Source organism: Naumovozyma dairenensis, chromosome 10 (assembly GCF_000227115.2).
Source record: "Naumovozyma dairenensis CBS 421 chromosome 10, complete genome".
Taxonomy (NCBI): domain Eukaryota; kingdom Fungi; phylum Ascomycota; class Saccharomycetes; order Saccharomycetales; family Saccharomycetaceae; genus Naumovozyma; species Naumovozyma dairenensis.
The window spans coordinates 601,155-619,966 of NC_016488.1; the positions used below are offsets into that span (position 1 = coordinate 601,155).

At 34.7% G+C, this 18,812-nt stretch overlaps 7 protein-coding genes across 7 annotated transcripts; 2 read left to right on the top strand and 5 right to left on the bottom strand.

Moving 5' to 3' along the window:
- Positions 1 to 22: 22 nt before the first annotated feature.
- Positions 23 to 709, bottom strand: TSR2 (Tsr2p; the record flags this gene model as incomplete). Its single annotated transcript, XM_003672332.1, has 1 exon — positions 23 to 709. The coding sequence occupies one exon, from the start codon at positions 707 to 709 to the stop codon at positions 23 to 25; it is 687 nt and encodes a 228-aa protein (XP_003672380.1).
- Positions 710 to 1,275: 566 nt separating this feature from the next.
- On the top strand, positions 1,276 to 3,006 carry CNA1 (calcineurin catalytic subunit A; the record flags this gene model as incomplete). Its single annotated transcript, XM_003672333.1, has 1 exon — positions 1,276 to 3,006. The coding sequence occupies one exon, from the start codon at positions 1,276 to 1,278 to the stop codon at positions 3,004 to 3,006; it is 1,731 nt and encodes a 576-aa protein (XP_003672381.1).
- Positions 3,007 to 3,575: 569 nt separating this feature from the next.
- On the top strand, positions 3,576 to 4,964 carry ATG23 (Atg23p; the record flags this gene model as incomplete). The annotated part of the gene is made up of 1 exon (XM_003672334.1): positions 3,576 to 4,964. One exon carries the CDS (start codon positions 3,576 to 3,578, stop codon positions 4,962 to 4,964), a length of 1,389 nt encoding a protein of 462 aa, XP_003672382.1.
- Positions 4,965 to 5,274: 310 nt separating this feature from the next.
- On the bottom strand, positions 5,275 to 11,991 carry SEN1 (DNA/RNA helicase SEN1; the record flags this gene model as incomplete). The annotated part of the gene is made up of 1 exon (XM_003672335.1): positions 5,275 to 11,991. The coding sequence occupies one exon, from the start codon at positions 11,989 to 11,991 to the stop codon at positions 5,275 to 5,277; it is 6,717 nt and encodes a 2,238-aa protein (XP_003672383.1).
- Positions 11,992 to 12,704: 713 nt separating this feature from the next.
- CRN1 (coronin) lies at positions 12,705 to 14,594 on the bottom strand (the record flags this gene model as incomplete). Its single annotated transcript, XM_003672336.1, has 1 exon — positions 12,705 to 14,594. One exon carries the CDS (start codon positions 14,592 to 14,594, stop codon positions 12,705 to 12,707), a length of 1,890 nt encoding a protein of 629 aa, XP_003672384.1.
- A 316-nt stretch (positions 14,595 to 14,910) lies between these two features.
- MAG2 (RING-type E3 ubiquitin transferase MAG2) lies at positions 14,911 to 16,920 on the bottom strand (the record flags this gene model as incomplete). Its single annotated transcript, XM_003672337.1, has 1 exon — positions 14,911 to 16,920. One exon carries the CDS (start codon positions 16,918 to 16,920, stop codon positions 14,911 to 14,913), a length of 2,010 nt encoding a protein of 669 aa, XP_003672385.1.
- Positions 16,921 to 17,533: 613 nt separating this feature from the next.
- On the bottom strand, positions 17,534 to 18,616 carry TDA5 (Tda5p; the record flags this gene model as incomplete). Its single annotated transcript, XM_003672338.1, has 2 exons — positions 17,534 to 18,449; positions 18,537 to 18,616. 2 exons carry the CDS (start codon positions 18,614 to 18,616, stop codon positions 17,534 to 17,536), a joined length of 996 nt encoding a protein of 331 aa, XP_003672386.1.
- Between the last annotated feature and the right edge of the window lie 196 nt (positions 18,617 to 18,812).

An 18,812-nucleotide genomic window follows, 5' to 3' on the forward strand; every position in this document is an offset into this window, starting at 1 on the left:
ATAGAATATAATAAATAATGAACTAATATATATATAAGTAAATGCATAATAAAATAAAATTGAATATTTCATGGGGTTCTTCTTCCTTTACCTTTTTTTGAACCAATTCAAAACCATCATCATCTATTATTGGCTCTTGAATTAAGTTTGGAGTTTGCTCTTCTTCATCGTCATCGACCATCATTATCATATCTTCATCTTCGTCATCGTCAAGTTCTTCATCAGACGAAGATTCTTCACCTTCTTCATGATGAATATGAATATTGTGTTTCTTTGTATTACTACTAGGATTTTTTTGCTTTTCTACCCAAGCTAAATATAATTTCTCTACAGTATCGAATTGTAACAATTGACATTCTCTATAAAGATCAATGATTCCCTTGGCGATTGGTAAGGCAGAATCATCTTCCACGTTAGTTTCAAATTCATCCGTCATGGCATACAATAAAGTTTCTTCAATTAATTCGATATCAACAATTCTTTCCTGCTTGAACAAATCCACTATAATACCAGTGACCCAATCTCTCTTTTCAGCAGAATGAGGACCACCCCAATTGTTCTCTACAGCAATATCCAACGCATCCCATTTATAAATGTACATAGAGACACCTAATTCGAATCTAGCTTGCTGCTTTTCGTCTGAGAATAACAAATTTTTTTGGCCATTGGGTGCTTCCACGCTTTCAGTAACATCAAATTGCAAGCTCATTTTTACTAGTACGGTATATTTAGCGTTTTCGCAGTACGTTCTCCTTAATAAATTTGCTCTATCATAGTTTTTATCACAAGTCCATCTATTCTCATCACAAGTTCAGCTCATCGCTATATTATTCTTTTCCATTGTATTAGTTAGCTAATTTTTCACTTTTCCAACAAAGTTGGGTGTTACCCGGCCCATGTAAATAACACCCAGACACAAGCCAAAATATCATCTATACTTCCACATCACGTGGTCTTACATTAGGGCTTTAAAAATATTACAAGCCCTACTTTGATATATCATGGTTACCCCTAACATTGTGAAAACACAAAACCCTAAGGGACAATATTGCTAAAAATAAAAGATGGAAAACCAAAAAAAAAAGACAGTAGGAATGTTTTATATATTTCAGTAAAGTGAATTACTTATTATTGACAAACAGCGTGCTCCCATGGATATCAAGATCTAAAAGGACTAAGATACAATAGTTAGTGAGAACACCCCGCTGCCCTTGCCATCTGTTTTATTCTTTTGCACAAGAAAACCAAGTTGCTACTGTTCTTTTCCCTTTCATTATGTCTAGCACAAGTGAAAATAACTCATCACCCATAAAGGTGATCACCCCACAAGAAGGTGGATCCGCCTCATCCAAAGATTTAACCATGTACGCCTTAGAAGACGGTCGTCAAGTATCTACGAGAGATAGGGTGGTCCCCGCAGTGAAGAAAATTACCTCACACAGACCTACGGATGAAGATGTCTTCAATGCCAAGACAGGTCTACCTAACCATAAATTTATCAGGGATCATTTTGCTCAAGAGGGGAGACTCACTGCATCACAATTAAGTAAGATTTTAATGATGGCCACGCGTGTCTTATTTGAAGAACCGAACGTCCTCGAGGTGCCTTCTCCGGTGACTGTTTGTGGTGATATCCATGGGCAATATTTTGATCTTTTGAAATTGTTTGAAGTTGGTGGTGACCCCACAGATGGGAAAACTAAGTATCTTTTCCTAGGAGATTATGTGGATAGAGGTGTTTATTCGTTGGAATGTTTGATTTATCTTTATTCTTTGAAATTGAATTTTAAAGATTCCATTTGGTTGTTAAGAGGGAATCACGAATGTAAACATTTGACCTCTTATTTCACTTTTAAAAATGAAATTTTACATAAATATAATGCCAAAATTTATGATGAATGTTGTCAATCTTTTAACGCGTTGCCGTTGGCTGCTATTATGAATGGACAATATTTCTGTGTTCATGGGGGGATTTCACCTCATTTGAAAACTATTGATGATATTAGGAAATTGGAAAGGTTTAATGAAATCCCATCTGGAGGATTGATGTGTGATCTTGTTTGGGCAGACCCCATTGAAGATTATGATGAAGAAAATGCTGATGACGATGATAAATTGTTTATTCCAAACGAAGTTAGAGGTTGTTCATATGCGTTTACTCACAAGGCTGCCTGTCAATTCTTACACAATAATGGGTTGTTATGTATAATTAGAGCTCATGAGGCACAGGATGCTGGTTATAGAATGTACAAGAATAATGATGCTTTGGGGTTCCCCAGTTTATTAACTTTATTCAGTGCTCCAAATTATTGTGATACGTATCAAAATAAAGCTGCCATTTTGAAATTTGAAAATAACGTCATGAATATTCGTCAATTTAATTTCACTCCTCATCCATATTGGTTACCTGATTTTATGGATGTTTTCACTTGGTCTTTACCATTTGTTGGTGAAAAAGTAACAGAATTATTGGTATCCATATTAAACATTTGTACTGAAGAGGAACTAGAAGAACCATTAAAACCTGCTGAAATATCAAAAGCTGTCAAAGAAGGTAAATCGATTGCTAATACGAAAAAAACCACAGAACCAGTTACAGGTGTCACCACTACCACTACAACTACATCCCCCATGGCAAAACGATCTATATTAGATGATGAGCATAAAAGAAGAGCATTACGAAATAAAATATTGGCCATAGCTAAAGTTTCAAGGATGTATTCTGTCCTAAAAGAAGATAGTGAAAAAGTTAAACATTTAAAGGCGATGAATGCAGGTGTATTACCACGTGGTGCATTAGCTCATGGGTCTGAAGGGTTAGATGAAACCTTAACTGCTTTTGAAAAAGCTAGAAAGCAAGATTTAATTAATGAAAAATTACCGCCAAATTTAAATGAGGCTAAATTAGAAAACAAAATTTTTTATCAAGAAATGTTAAAGAAAGCTGCCACTGCAAAGCAAAATAGTACGGATAAAAATACACATGCATCTGATATACCCAAATGATTTTTCACGATGATAGAAGTAGAAACTATGATAATGAAATAAAAAATAAATAAATAACCCCCAGTTTGTAACGAATCAAGAAAACAATAATGGATTTTTCTAATCAAATAATCATATTTATATACGTACTAGTAACAATAATAATGTATCCACCTAACTTATATACATAAGGTTTACGAGAAAGAGGCCAATTCCACTAATAGTCAAACTTTGGATTATCCTTTCTCATATTCTTACTTGATCATTCAAGCAAAATAGTTCATTTCTTCTACAAAAGGTAGTTTGTTGTCACCTCTTTTAACCGCTATTATTAATTATGTATAAGATACGGTAATGACAAAATAAAATACAAAAGAATTTAAGCTTTTTGTTACACAAACGAACGAACAGAAAACAAAAGGGTTTTACTGTCACAATTCTTCAAGAAAGAAGGCAATTTGGAGTTCAATTAGAAGATTGTGTGTGGTCATTACAATAGCCAGAAAGAGCCATGTTTATTTAGTTTAATTATCAAAGAACGAACGAAATATATATATATATCAAATACTCATTTCTCAAAAAGAAAAAAAATGCAATTGGATGAACTATTAAAACAGCAGGAGGAGATAAGTAATCTATTAGATACATTGATTCTTGTACATAAGAATGCTCTCATAGATGATACCAAATCTTCTATCTCAATAACTAACTTACGAAAAGATATAGCAATATGTTTTAATGATATTTACAAATTGAATGATATGTTGATATCATTCGATGGTGAAAGTAAAGAGACAATCTCATTCCTAACTAGTAATAAAGATAAATTCATCAAATTAATAAATCAGGAAACTGAATTGTTAGAAGAACAAAAACACTGGTCAGAAAATATGGATAAAATTATAGGATTATCTTCGTCACAGGAAAAACCATCATCCCATGATGCTGAGGTGTATATAGATGAATTGACAAGAATCTCGATTACATCAAGTTATAGATCAATATTGAATCAATATATTGAATTGGTTGGTATTACAAATACATCGTTAGCATCCGAGCAAAACGAAGTTTCTTCTTCTTCTTCAAGCGTTCCCTTATCTAGAGATGATCTGTTTAAATCTATGGAATTATTACAGGCAACAAAGGAAACAAATTTGAAAGAAATTAAACAACTTGAATCGTTATTAAAAAACTTCAGAAAAGATCAGACACTCATCGAAAATGAACTGAAAAGACAACGTGCCAAGATTCAAAATGAAAAGTTAAGAATCCAATTGGAATTAAATAAATTAAACACAAGGAAAAGTAAATTAATATCCAGCTGTGGGTATAATGATAAAGGTAGTCATCAACACCAATCCGATACTCTTACCCACAAATTATTGAATTTCTCCTTGGAAAACAGAGATCACGTTACATTAGAAGAAGATCGTATCAAAATCAAAGAAACAAATAGTCGTTTTTTGCAATTTATAGATGTGAAAATAGAATCTCTACGAGATCAATTAGCCCATAGAAAGGATAATAGCTCAACTTTGTTGAACCAAAAAAATATATGGTACGATTGTATTGATATCTTATCTGATTTAGAAAATTCTTTAGTAGAAATAATAAATACTAACCCAATGAATAAAATCAGTTCACGGAAGATGGTAGAAGAGATCAATACAACGATAGAATACCTTAGTGCCGTTTTAAAGTCACTTCCCTCAAATGAGAATGACAAATTGAAAACTTTATTAGAAAATGAGCGCAGTGTTTTGCAAAAAGCATATGATGAACTTTATAAACCTTCAAGAGAGTTGTTATCCCAAGATCATCTTCCATCATTAATGGAAAATTCCCATTCAGATGAAGAACAGAAAAATATCAGCCCCATAACAACCCCTCCATTCGTCGTAGCCAGTAAATCACCACCAAAAATAGGCACTTTCAAGCAAGACGTCCAAACTGTCTCACAACCAACGAAGGAGGACTAACAATTGTACATGAGAGATATCTTGACTTAACGTATTCTATTACATATATATATATATATATTCTTAGTGTTTGTAAAATCTTTAACGATGACGACAATTAATAGGCCTCAAAACCTTCTTCTCATTATAGCCAAGGTTACATAGCAGAAAATTTCTATATAAGTTACTGTAAATATCTGTAAGACAAAAGAGCTGAAGTCTATCGAAGTCATATGAAAGTCATATGAGAGTTACTTTCTTATAATATATAGTATATGTAAAAGTCTATATCAATATAGGAAAGTATATGCATAGGGGAAAANACAATTATCTATGGTCTATGGGGTTTTCTTTTCTTGGGAATAAATGGGCTGGCCCTTGCTTGTCTTCTATTTGATCGTGGACCATTCGATTGTGCAGGCTCTCCTCCATTGGATCCTGATTCTGCTCCAAATCTTAATGGCTGGTCAGAAACATAACGAGTTGGAGGAAAGGCTTGAGGAGGTGGAGGTATTGGAGCTGGATATGTGTTTGTTGATGCAGCTCCAATATATGGTGGGTTTGAGCCTTGTGGAATATGTTGTGCTGAACCTTGTGGCAAACCACAGTTGGAAGGACCAGACAAACCATGTTGCCCTTGTAATGGCTGGTATGGATCAAACAGTTCTTCCTGTTGATTGTATGTTGGCTGCGGATATGTAGGACCTTGCCCTGACGTTGGTGGACTATATGTATTAGAAGACTTTGCTAGTGGGTCAGATTGATATTGGCTTTCATATCTACTTGGTAATTGCGCAGAAGGTGCTGTCGGGCGTTCTTTTGGAACCTCAGTAGTGGATGAATGGGCGTTCTTACTATTGTATTTACTCAATTCAATTTGTTTCTTAATTTTAGGCCTTTCTGTTTCAGTAGGCTTAGCGTCTGTAACAACGACTTTCTCAACCTCTGATGGTATATAATCATCATTAGCATCATCTGTCCTTGCTGGCGATGGAGGAGGTGATCTCTTCGGTAGATGCGGTTGCGTACTATCTAAAGAAACGTGTTTGGTCAACGGAACAGTAGAGTTGTTACCGATCTTCTCTGGAATAAAGGTTATATCATCTGAGAATGAGACATGACAATTTTTCTTTTTCCTTCTCTTCTTCTTAGATTTTTCATCAATGGAGACAGACCCCTTTGTTGAGGGTACATCTGTTGATAAAGACGGACCGCCAAAAATAGACGATTTCTTCTTCGTTCCTGCAGATAGTACTGATAAAGAGTCATTTTTTTTCTTACTAATATCAATCTTGTCTTTTCTATCCTTTTTATCTTTCTTTTGCTTCCTATCTTCTCTTTCAGTTTTATTTTGCTTTTTCTGTTTATCTTCTGAAACTGTTTTGTCCCTCTTTTCCTTCTTGGCTTTCTTAACATTTTTGGAGAGTGGCTCTTCGTCCAGATCTTTTCTCTTCAATGGAATTTTTACGCTAGAAATTTCTGATTTATGAGGATCATAGCCATCCATTTGAGGTATTTCCTTCAGCTCGGCTAATCTACTATTGGACAAAGTCTTCCCATTGAGGAACCCTGGTTTTGCTACTACTAAACAATCCCTTGATCGTGCATCGTTAATTAAGTGTTTCCAAAGTTTATTTTTCAGCAGTGATTGTTGATGACCTAGTATCCACATACTAGTTTTGGCTCTGGTGAATGCCACATTCATACGACGAAAATCCTTCAAGAAACCAACACTAGTCTTCGTATCATCGGCACGAACACATGAAATCAAAATGATTTCTTTTTCTTGCCCTTGAAACCCATCGATAGTATTGAAATCAATGGATTTACTAATACTACCTCCAAAATACCTCGTAAACTCCCTTCTCATCCTTTGCATTTGCTCTCTATAAGGAGAAATAACACCAATTTTACCGGTAAAATCTATCTTGGCATCAAATTCGTTAAATAATTTATCAACTAATTCTATGGCTACCTGGATTTCTTCCAGATTAACATAGGACATTGTTTTACTATTTTGCTGCTGCTTACCGGTGGAAATGTCAAAGAATTTGTAAGGCGCAAAAGGAACCATTTGATGCCATGGTCTTCTATTAATAATGTCCATAGAGGGCCCATCTTTCAGTTTACCTTGATAAAATTCTTCTGATGGAAACTTACTGATATCAGGATGCATACGGTATTGGACATTCAATAGATAAGGAGAACTATTCTTTTCCATTCTCACAAATAACGATTGATTGTACTTAAAATTACTAGCGGCGCCTGAAAGAACTGTTGGTGGTAATTGGTTTGGATCACCAACCATTATACAACGCTTACCACCATATCTTAATGGGATGATCGAGGACAACTCCGTACATTGACATGCTTCATCAACAATGACAGTATCAAATTTGATACCAAGCGTAGCTAACACATCATGAGCTGCCCCCGACAAAGTAGAACAGATAACCTCGCTGTTCGCTAAAATTTGAGCTTGAGCATTCCTTCTATCCAGATCCCTATTTCTGTGGTTAACTGAATTCCTCTCACGGAGTTCATCTTTTTTCTTACCTAAATCGTTAATCACTTTACTTAATTCTCTAATTTCTAGTTGTAACTTTGCAATTTCTTCAGTCGAAAGTGTACTCGTAGTAGCAGTTTCAGCGTTATTCAGCTGAGCCCTCAACTCTCTTCTCTTAGATACCGACGAACTGAAATTACGTTCTAAATCTGGATCCATAGTAAATTCATAATTCTTTTCGGCAACTTTTCTGTCGACAAGCTCCTCTAAGGTTAAATTCTTAATCGCGACATTAACTACATCAGATCTACCAATACGAACCAGGTTAGGTTTAAAAAGCCTACCATTCTTGTCGTAGACACCTTCTTTTAATCTAATACAGATTTCATCTACAGCGGCATTACTTGGTGCACAGATAAGTACCTTTTGCTTCTTTAATAATTGATCAATAGAGAGCTTTGAACCATCTGTAGGAGTTTTTATGATATTGCTACTCAATATCTTTCTGGTCGATAGGAAGTAGCCAACAATACCTAGAATTGTTTTTGTTTTACCGGTACCAGGTGGGCCTTGAATCAAAGAAAACCCCTCATTTGAAACTGTATGAACAATTGCCTCTGCTTGTGATGTATTTAAGTTGTATTTTTCTTTCACGTCTTTGATTTCTTCAGGAGATACAGTAACAGACGGCGTAGGTACCGCTAGAAGAATTTGATTGACAAGATCATAGTATTCTAAACCTTCTAATGTTTGATATTCTCTTTCGACAGTTGTCATTTGCATAACTTTTACAGCCTGAATTTCAGATCTGATAGTCAAGAATTTTGCAAATTTATGATTACGATGAATTCTCAAAGAAAGATCTACATTCCCACCCTTTACGTACTTTATCGATTTTACTTTTGCCAGACAAGTATTTTCTGCATTTTTAAAATCGTCATTTGTCAAGCGAGAATTAGGTCTCATGTCAGGAAGATAAGCTAATACAATTAAATCAGTTTCAGATACACCTACTTCTTGAAAGGCATTCTTTGAAATTGAAGCATAGACTTCATAAAAATCAGAAACAGCAGTTCTATTCCCAATTAAAATAGTGAAACCACGATTTTCTTCTCGATCACGAGCAGAACAGAGGCCTTGCCATGATTCTAATAACAATAACGGTCTCATAATTTTCTGATAGTCGGTTGTGTTTTCAAATTGATCCTTAACGTCAGCATATGTTTCAATACCAGCATCATCCGGATATTCGTTTCTCCTTGTATAGTCCCATTGTAGGACCGTATCATATAAAGGACCAAGATCAATGTTTAATCTTCTTCTCATAGATTCTTCCTCACGTCTTGCAATTTCAGCCTTGCTTTCCTTTTTAATCAATTTCCCCTTCATATCTACAGATTGAATTTCTGTGCGTTTACCCTTTGCAATAGCAAATAATTCCCTTGCGGATTCTATATCATCACCACTTTCGTCACTGCTGCTGTCATCATGCTTTTTGGGTTCATATGAACTTTTCGTGTGGAAGACAGATGTACTTGGGGGATGAACCACTCTATTTTTCAATAATTGCCTTCTCGCAAGTTCCATATTAGAAAGTGGCTTAATTGGTTTGGTATTATGTAATTTTACAGAAGAAGGCTGTTGGAATGTACCGAAGTTCGTGATTTTAGATTGCTTTGGTTTGCCAGTAATAGAAGAAGCAAGTGCCTTTCTTTGCAAGAAATCGACTTTAGATTCTATAGGACTTTTAGTAGGTAGGCTAGGAGAGGAGCTTGGAGATTCGCTTTCTGTGAGATCTATCCTTTGAATATGTGCATTTTTCTTTTCCTTATGATATCTATCTGCTTCTTCAATGATTCTATTTGTAACATCTTTATTGAAGGACTTCGCCATGTTGAGAATTTCAAGACTTTGTTGGTCAGAGAGTTTATTGGAGAATTTTTTGGATTTTGAACCATATTTTGCTATCATTTCCACTAGGTTGTCATCGACCTTTATATTTCTTTCATGTGCAATACTAGAAGCACTCATAATTAAACGAACACAAGATTCTAGTAGAGCTTCATCACTTAATCTTAACCAATAAAGCATATTGACGAAAGTTTTCATCACATTTTGGAAAAGGTCTACATTTGTATGTCGTAGTGCATCAGAGAATTCTCTGTATGAATCAACGAAAGATTTACTCAATTCCAAAGTATCTTTGGTGAAGTTTTCTAAGACGGAATACTCATATTTCGACGCCCATTTCAAAGTACAACGGTATATTGTATCTAAGAAGGACCAACTCAGGGACCAGAACTTTGTGACTTCTGAATCTGTGTCATTACTTTTTAAAGATTGATAATTTGTAAATGTGCCGTTGATAGGATCTGTAAATGCGCTAAGGATATCCATCAAGACACGGATAGCTCTGGGACATGGTTCATAAAACTCACACTTAATTAATTGATTTAGAACTACGTTAATCGCTCTAACATGATATGTTAGGTTTTTTGTCAGTATAGATTGAATACCTTCTAGTCTACCTTGAACATCGAATGTTTCATATAATATATTCGTTGTAGCCTGATAAAGTTGGGTATTGGAGGAGAAAATGCATGCCCAAAACCCTTGTACTGCATCCTGATCACTTAAGATAGCAGACAATTGATTTGGTAATATATCGGTAAATTTTTCAATCAGATTAGTTGAAAGATTTAAAAACATTTTTACAGTTTCATTATGTTTTTCAGCGACTGGTGTTTTCAAAGGTACCAATAACAAACCGTTAATATTTTTCAATGCAATTAGCAACTGTTTTGCCAAGAGTGGACCATCATGAAATGAACGGAGATCAACCTGATTGGTTAAATGTTCCAAAAGCGTAAGCGTCAGTGGCAAATTACCAGTTTCTTTACCAGAGTATAATTTAAAAGTACGTTCACATAATAATAGGATATCAAAATTAATACATTCGGCTAGCACCATCATTGTAGACGTGGAAACAGACATAGCTGATTCACCTAAACCAGGGTAAAAGACATTGGGGTTTGTTGCGGATCTTATAATGATATCCTGAATTAAAGGATTGTTTAATAAGGCTCTTGAATCGGTTTTAGTATATAAAATTGTTTCGAAATTTTCCTGCACATAAAGCATAGCTCTTTCCTCTTCTTTGATAAATAATACGGCACGTAATAATGCCGTTGATGAGTTCATGAGACAGGCTTTGGGGACCGCTTTTAAATTGTCGTATTTGGCAATGATTCTTAAGAATGCCATAGATACTTTTTTGACCATCTGTATTCTTTTCGATGGGGATAACGCGTGATAAAATTGTAATGTCCATGATAATAAATCAGTAACAGATCCTGACAAGTCAAAGAGGCTACTGGTATCATTTTCTGATATTTCATTATTTTGAATTCTAATCAATTTCAGGGCAAAAGTATCACGATCGAAGACTATATCTAAGATGCTGTGGAACGTATATGGTTCTATTTTGGACCAAAACTCAGTACCGAACTTTTCAAGGAACATATTCAAAGCTCTTAAAAGGAAATCTAATGGTTTATCGTTATATGACTTGCTCAAATGACTGTACCATAATCTGAAAATGGACTCGATTGGGAACTTAAATGATTTCTTCAAAGATTCGATATTCTTCGGGACTTCAAAATATTCCACAAATACATCTTTTTCTAGCAATGTAAATATTGGAATTAATCTTGACCAAAATTGAGCAATGACTAATTCATTCCAATTCACAGGATTCTGAAGAAACAAAAGATGGATATTGATTTCTTCCAAGACGTCACTCGTCAGTGTCTTGACATCATAAGTACTCTTTTTAGTATGCTTCTGTATCAGAAAAGTTTTAGACCAAGACATTTGTTCTTTAGTTCCTTCACACCAACAATAAATAGTCCCAGCCAAAAAATCTTTTATACAATTTGGATTATTTGAATCCAAAAGATAATGTTTAGACAAATAGAAAAATTTAAAGATGACATCGAATGTAGCTTTAAAATTTGGGTTAAGTCTTAGTACGTGCGGATTTGCTAAACATTCAAAGATTGCCAATTCGATATCTCTCGTTATGGAAATGCCAGTATTAGTACCATTTGATATTTTCCTCAATGTTGGGAAAAGAGCTTCAATTCTCCATTGACATACTATGTCATTAAATTTGGATACATGTTCATGAGGCACCTGTCTTTGAACAGCGAAATGTTGTAACATTTTACATTTCCCACGAGCAAAACTTAGGATACATTTATCACATTGGCATAAGATTGGATTAAATTTATTTTTCAACCAAGTAACAGTATCTTGTTCATTGAATGAAAAGATTGTTAAACAAAATATAGAGATTGGTTCAAGAATTGGGTCACAAAACAAATGGAAGTTAGGCGGTAGTTCCGCTAATAATTGTAATAGTTCCCCTAAGAGGTTTGCCTCTGGGACGTCATGATTGGTACCTGCGTATACTTGTTCTATGGTAGGTAGATAACCTTTTGCTCTTTTGTAAATATTATTCACGGATGTGTTACTGTTCATCTTTTGAAGGAATAATATTTACGTTGAAAATGTCTATATATAAAAAATGTTAAAAAAAAAACAAAGAAAAAAATAGTAGTTAATGTGACAGGGCCCTTGATCTTAGGTTTTTATTCTGTAATTGAAGTGAATGCTATTTCTACAAATGGGTATTAGTACCACGTTTGTTTTTTTTCACTTTCTTTTCGGATAGCCTATTAATGTGTCTTTTATACCTTAACGTGATAGATCGCCAACAATAGAGAAGTTAACAAAAAGACTCGGCGACAAATATGTAACCTATAATTCTCCAATAGTGTTCCCACTTATAGATACTGATAATATTTAGCTTAGCTTTGAAAAATGGCAAAGAGTTCTTGAACTCATATTCAAAATCAGATGGAAATATATCAACAGTTTTCTTAAAACACCAAAATTTTGATTTTCAGTATTTTTTTTACGCGTCCTCTAGGGCTGTCATTTTATATAGGCTTGTACCCTTTAACCCTAGCTTATGTACCTTGAACCCTACATCAAACAAAATGCCTGGGTGTCACTTATTCTATTTAGTTAATAAGCAAAATACATTTGGAAGTCTCCTTAGAATTATGCCGCTATATAGACTAGCCATGGCAGATTACATTTATAGCTTTACATATTCTATACTTTTCTTCCTAAAATATAGCACAATTATACGTAATTCAACTAAATATAGTTGTTCGTTTAGAATGTTTTTAGTGTTTCTTCAATAATTCATCAATTTTCGATTCTAATTGACGAAGACGTTCATCTTTTTCAATATTACTCTTGTTCAACTTCTCAACAATACTTTCTAAGTGCAAAACTAATTCTGATAGTTTTTCCACGGATTGTTTTAACCCAAGTGATTTACCAGCAGCAGAAGCAGCAGGAGTTGCTGTGGGTGCTTCTCTTTCCTTGACAGGAGTTGCGACAGGACTTGTACTTACGCCTTTCTTTGGTTCAGATTCAGGTTCAGATTTAGACGACTCAACTTTAATTTCTTTCTTAGGTTTTTCTTTCTTTTCTTCATATTTTGGAGTTTCTTCCTTTACAGGTGCAGCAGGCGTAGGTACTTCATAATCTTCATCATCATCATCCCATCCAGAACTATCCTTGGAAGGGTCTTCTGCGGCATTGATACTATCTAAAGTACTTGATTTTTGTAATAATTTATCAACAGAATTATCTGCTTTTAGTACATCACCAAGTGTGGATGGTTTTGGAGAAGCTTCTTGTTCGACTGCTGGGACAGGCTTTGGTGATTCTTCCTTCTTCTTTTGTTCAACAGATTTTTTTTCAGAGAGTTCCTTCTTTGGCTCAACTGGCTTCTCAACAGGAGTTTCTTCCTTCTTTGCATTACGGAATGAAGGTTTCTCCTCATCGTTATACAGATCTTTTAAAGAGACTAAGATTGGTCCCTCCACTGATTTCCCCGAAAACCATTCTTCAGCAGTTAAAGCAGGTTGATCAGATGGAGCATCAGGATAAATATCTTCTTGAAATTCTTCACTTTTTCGTGGAACATGGAAGGAAATAGGTTCAATGAATTGATCACCAACAGTCTTGAAACATTTCAAAACTTCATTTTCTTTAATGTTAACCATTCTCTTTGGAGCCACAGCAAATCCTCTTTGCGCATTAGTTGATTGAAATTCTGATAATTCGAACAATTCATCATTTTGGAATTCATAATATCTGATATTACCATCACCTTTACCAGCTACGTAAAGAATCTTGTTACCATCATCGAAAAATGGCATCAAGATACCGGAAGATTGATCAACATTGTAAAACCCACCTAGATCACCTTTTTGCAAGTCAAATGCATCCCATATACCAATTTGACGATCACTTAATTTAGAAAACCCTGTAGTGGCCAACCTATCAGAATTACCAAGCCATACTACACGTTGATTCTTAGCACCAGCATGTGCTGCACCTTCACTGACAATTTTCCCCTCTCTAATATCCCAAACTCTTAACTTCTTATCACGAGATACAGTAGCTAAATGAGACCCATCGTAAGAAAATGACATAGAAGTAACCATATCAGGATGTTTTAAAGTTATCACAGCTTCACCAGTTTCCAAATTCCATAACTTCACAGTATAATCCAACGAAGAAGAAGCCAAAACATTTGCTGCAACAGGATGGAACAAAACATGGCCGACTTTCCTACTATGACCAGTCAAAAACTTCACAGGTTTAATATCAATTGGAGACCCAGATTCATCCACATCTTTATAATTATGGAATGAATAATCCTGTGGAATCTCCCAGATACCAATCTTCGAATCATCTGAACTAGAAACGATTCTATGATCATTAAACGGGTCAAAATTGGTATCAAGGACTTGTGAAGTATGTCCTCTAAATAGGGGAACTTGATCAGGAGCTTTACCAACTTCTTCCACGGGAATCACAGCAAAGGCACCACCACCACTGGAGTTCCAATTGACAGAGATGAATTTACCGTTTGTTTGAAGAATGTTGGAGTCCCAGGCATTATTGGTTACTTTGACATTTTCGTAGTGTAGTTCTCTCTTGGAAGCTTGACCGAAGACGTGTCTATATTTGGAAGCACGAACAAATTTACCACTCATTTTTTTGACTTGTAATTGTACGTGATAAAGCACTCTGGTCTCGATAGATTGAGTAGCGTTCCAGAGAATATCAAACAATCTTGACGTCGAGAAAGACTCTTACAGGTGTGTCAACAACTTGTCTTGTTGTCATTTTTCAATTCTCGAATTGAGTTTAGCCGAAAGTGTAAAAGAACGCGGTAAATATCTGGTAGGTATACCGTAAACATTTTAAAAGTATAATATACTATTAAAGATGTGAGAGTCGTTTCCTCGTGTTGAGAAATAAATGGGTAAAAATAAGTAAATATACATATATATATTTTTATAAGTACTATCAAAATGTTTGATGATTGTTACTGAAAAGCATAATTTTGCCTTTCCTTTTATTATTTTTCTTCTTTTTCCCGCTTGATTCAAGTGACTCAATATCTGCTGGAGATGATACATTCTCTTCTGACTTTTCTTTGTTCATTCTACTTAACAACATTTTCTCGAATTCTTCATTTTCTTTTGACGTTCGTTCATCTGGTATGACAGAGATTGAAGTGCCCCAAATTGTTTTCTCTTTATAACTTTTCTTGGATTTCTCGTTTACGCTAGTAGTAGTAGCGTTGGATGTGGAAGCCGCCGTTGTGGATGGTGATCTATGAGGTGTGTTTGTTAAAGAGTCCAATAGACCAGGAGAATTCCGTATTGAAGAAAAACTATCCATCATTTCATGATATGATATATCATTATTTTCTTTCCTATAAAATTCAGCTTGTTGTCTTTCAATTTCTTGCTCATAAATTTTTTTATCTTTATCTTCTCTTTGCTTTTTCATATTTGATTTTCTTCTACGTTGTTTCAATTCAATTGCAAATTGATTATAGATTTCCTTAGGAATGAACGGAACATTTCTCCAATCAATGTCTATTAATGCAATTTCAGTGCCAATTGGTAAATGACCTACGTATTTATAACGTTGAATAAATTGTTCTGTTACAATGGATCCATAATGTATATTTTCTATGGCGACCGTCATCGTTTCTGGGAATTTAGAATAATTTTGGAAACAGGCTAATAATAATTTAATGTCTAATGGTGAAAGGAAATATTTTGTTGGTGATTGGAAAAAAGTTTGATAAAAGAAAAACGCTACCGAATCATCATAATTTTTCAATAACTCAGTTTCTAATTTCAGATTAGAGAAATCAGATAACACAGAGGAATCCATTGTGGTTCCAACGGTTTCATCTTCAGTTAATGCGACAATGATTTTGGAATCAATATCCTCTAATACTTTCTTAACATATTGATTGTCATCATTATAAAGGGCTCTATCAATGTCGTATTGTTGATTAATTGACTCAAGATCATCTTGATAGAATTTAACGGCATGTTGAGGGTTGCATTTAATAATTCGTGCATAGGGTATTATTTCCTTAAGATCATAACTGGGGAAATCTCCAGTTTGTAAAGGATCAACACGTAATCGGACTGGTAACGGTAGCATAGAAGAACGTGGTTTACACATTAAATCAAAAGTTACCTTCATCCCTGGTTCTGGCTTTTTTTCGTTTTCTTGGAAGACAGAATTATTTTCAAATAGAACAGGTTTAACTTTTTCAAGTCGTATAATACTACTACAAAGTGGACATTCTTTATACTTTCTTTTCTTCACGTAGCCAGTTTCCGGATTCTTTATAGTTTCTTCAATAGAAAAGAAATGCAAAAGACAACTCGCACAGAAAACATGGCCACATGTAACCATTCTTGGAGCCACAGGATCATCAGTCAAACAAATGGGACAATTTTGGCCCTTTGGAACAACGACTCTAACTATTTTATCATCTGGAACTAAAGAATTTGGGTTATTACTTTGTTCTTTATAATCAAATTTATCATCCACTAATAATCTGTAATTAACGTTGATAAAAGAATCGCCATGTAAATGAACATGATGTTGTTGTTCATTGTTGTGACCTCGCCTTGATCTATTATTGGTCCTCCTATTCATTTCATTCCTACGTTCTACATCAGGTAATTGGAAATCTAACAAATGATTGATAGATACTTGTGTCTTTCTTCCTTTCAATTTAAAATTACCACTTGATATTTCCTCTTCGATTGACAGATCAAAATTTGATCCCATCTCATTCATTCGTTGTGAGCGTCTGCCATGGGTTTTATTGGCTCCTCCGTCGCCACGATTGCTATTTTTCTTCTTCGCATGAGTATTCTTATTAAAATCTTTTTTTGGGTTACCTTGATATTTCTTCTCTTGAATGGGCTTATTCTTTACGGGTATAGGACCCTTTGGTGGATCTTTCTTCTCGGGATGTTCCTTGTCGGTGTTAGGCATCTTTTTTACGATAGTATTTTCGTTGATTCCCGTTCCAATTTGGAGGAATAGATGATTCTGATGAAAATGAGAAGATGAGTACCACGTTCTTATGGCAGGAATCGCTTGGGGACAGGCGTCACTTTTAATGAGAACTAACTTTTAGATAATAATGGCTTACGAATACCTTATTACATTTGAATAATGATTAATATATATACATATTGGATATAAATATCGGAAAGCACATCCTTTAGGGTTTCGTCCTTTCATCTTCGACCGTCGTGGTCCAAACCCTAACCAGTAAACATTGACCACAATTAGGGTTTAATCTTCGAAAAAAGTGACACAATACTCAAAAATAATTAATTACACGGTAAAATATGTAGTGTAGTCTATTCATTCTGCTGGTCTAGTTAGAATGGTTCAAAATATATAAGATCAAATTCAGTACGTACTTCAATAGCTCAGTTTGTTCAAAATATACCGCATATATGTAAGGAAAAGAATTAAGGAGCCGATATCTTGCTTAAACTTTTGTTAAAAATGTCGTAGACTATTATAGGCCCATATGATATATTAGTGTCTAGAACTTGGAAATAACCCATGATTTAACTAAACATTTATAACTAGATTAGGAGCCTTCAGTAGGAAGACAATCATCTATCTTTGCTAGCTTTCGAACAAGGGTTTGGATCATAAATGGCATATTCATAAGAATATGGGCCCAATTTGAATAAAACGGTTCATTAATTTCACCTCGTTCACCAACTTGACATTTCCTAACAATTTTCTGAGCAACTGATTCTGTAGAGACTATCGGCGCAAAAAATTGTCTAGGCGGTTCAAATCCACCAAACATTGTTGTATTCAATTGTCCTAGAATAATCAATAGAGTACGGATATTGGATACCCCTCTCATCTGGAGTTCAAAGGAATACGATTGATGGAATGCTATTAATGCAGCTTTACTAGCTGAATAACCAGCCACTTTCACTGGAGTTAATATCCCTAGTGTGCTCGCTACATTAACAATGTAACATTGTTGATCAGAATCAATCTCAGGCGCAAGTTCTTGAATAAATCGTACAGGTGACAATGCATTAACTTGCATTATATCTTGAAGAATTGAGGGATCCAAATTCTTAAATTCTTTGAACTTCATTCTTGTTCCAGCATTATTAATTAAAAGACATATCTGTTTCCCGTACCTTTGTTTGATATTTTGTAACGTCAATTCGACATCTTTTACATCAGCCAAGTTGCAATGAAAGCCAAGGACATTCTCGTTTCCTCCAGGAAACGGACTTAAATCAACATTGATTATTTTCAACCTGGGAAATTTTGATAATAGCTCAAGTATGATAGAGTGACCTAATCCATTGCTACCACCAGTAATAACTGCATATGGACTTTCCAACTCATCAATGGGCAACCATCTACGGCTACCTTTGGTTTTAAAGAAACTATTTAATCTTAACAAGGATTCAAATGAAAGCGAATATACTCCACATAAGAATAACCATGTTCTCCAAGTATAAATACCGAGCCTTGACAAAAAAAAAGATGAATATGGCTTGTTAGTTCATTTATGCCTTAAGCAAAAAGTTAATGATTCTCCATGTATTCAAACATACGAAGGAAGGAAAGGAACTACTAGCCCAGGGAACCTGATCAACGGTATTATTAAATAGTGAAAAATGGTATCCACATTCATTTTATGTATAAAATGATGCCCTGACTCTTTTGATATTCTCACACAGTGATTTCCATCGATGTTAACTACAATGAGGACAGGTTTTCTTATTTTACTTCATGTGATGTTTGTAACGTTATTGACAATTTGATGGTTCACAATATTTTTCATCAACAATTAACATCCGTACCTCTCATATATTAACAGTACCTTGACG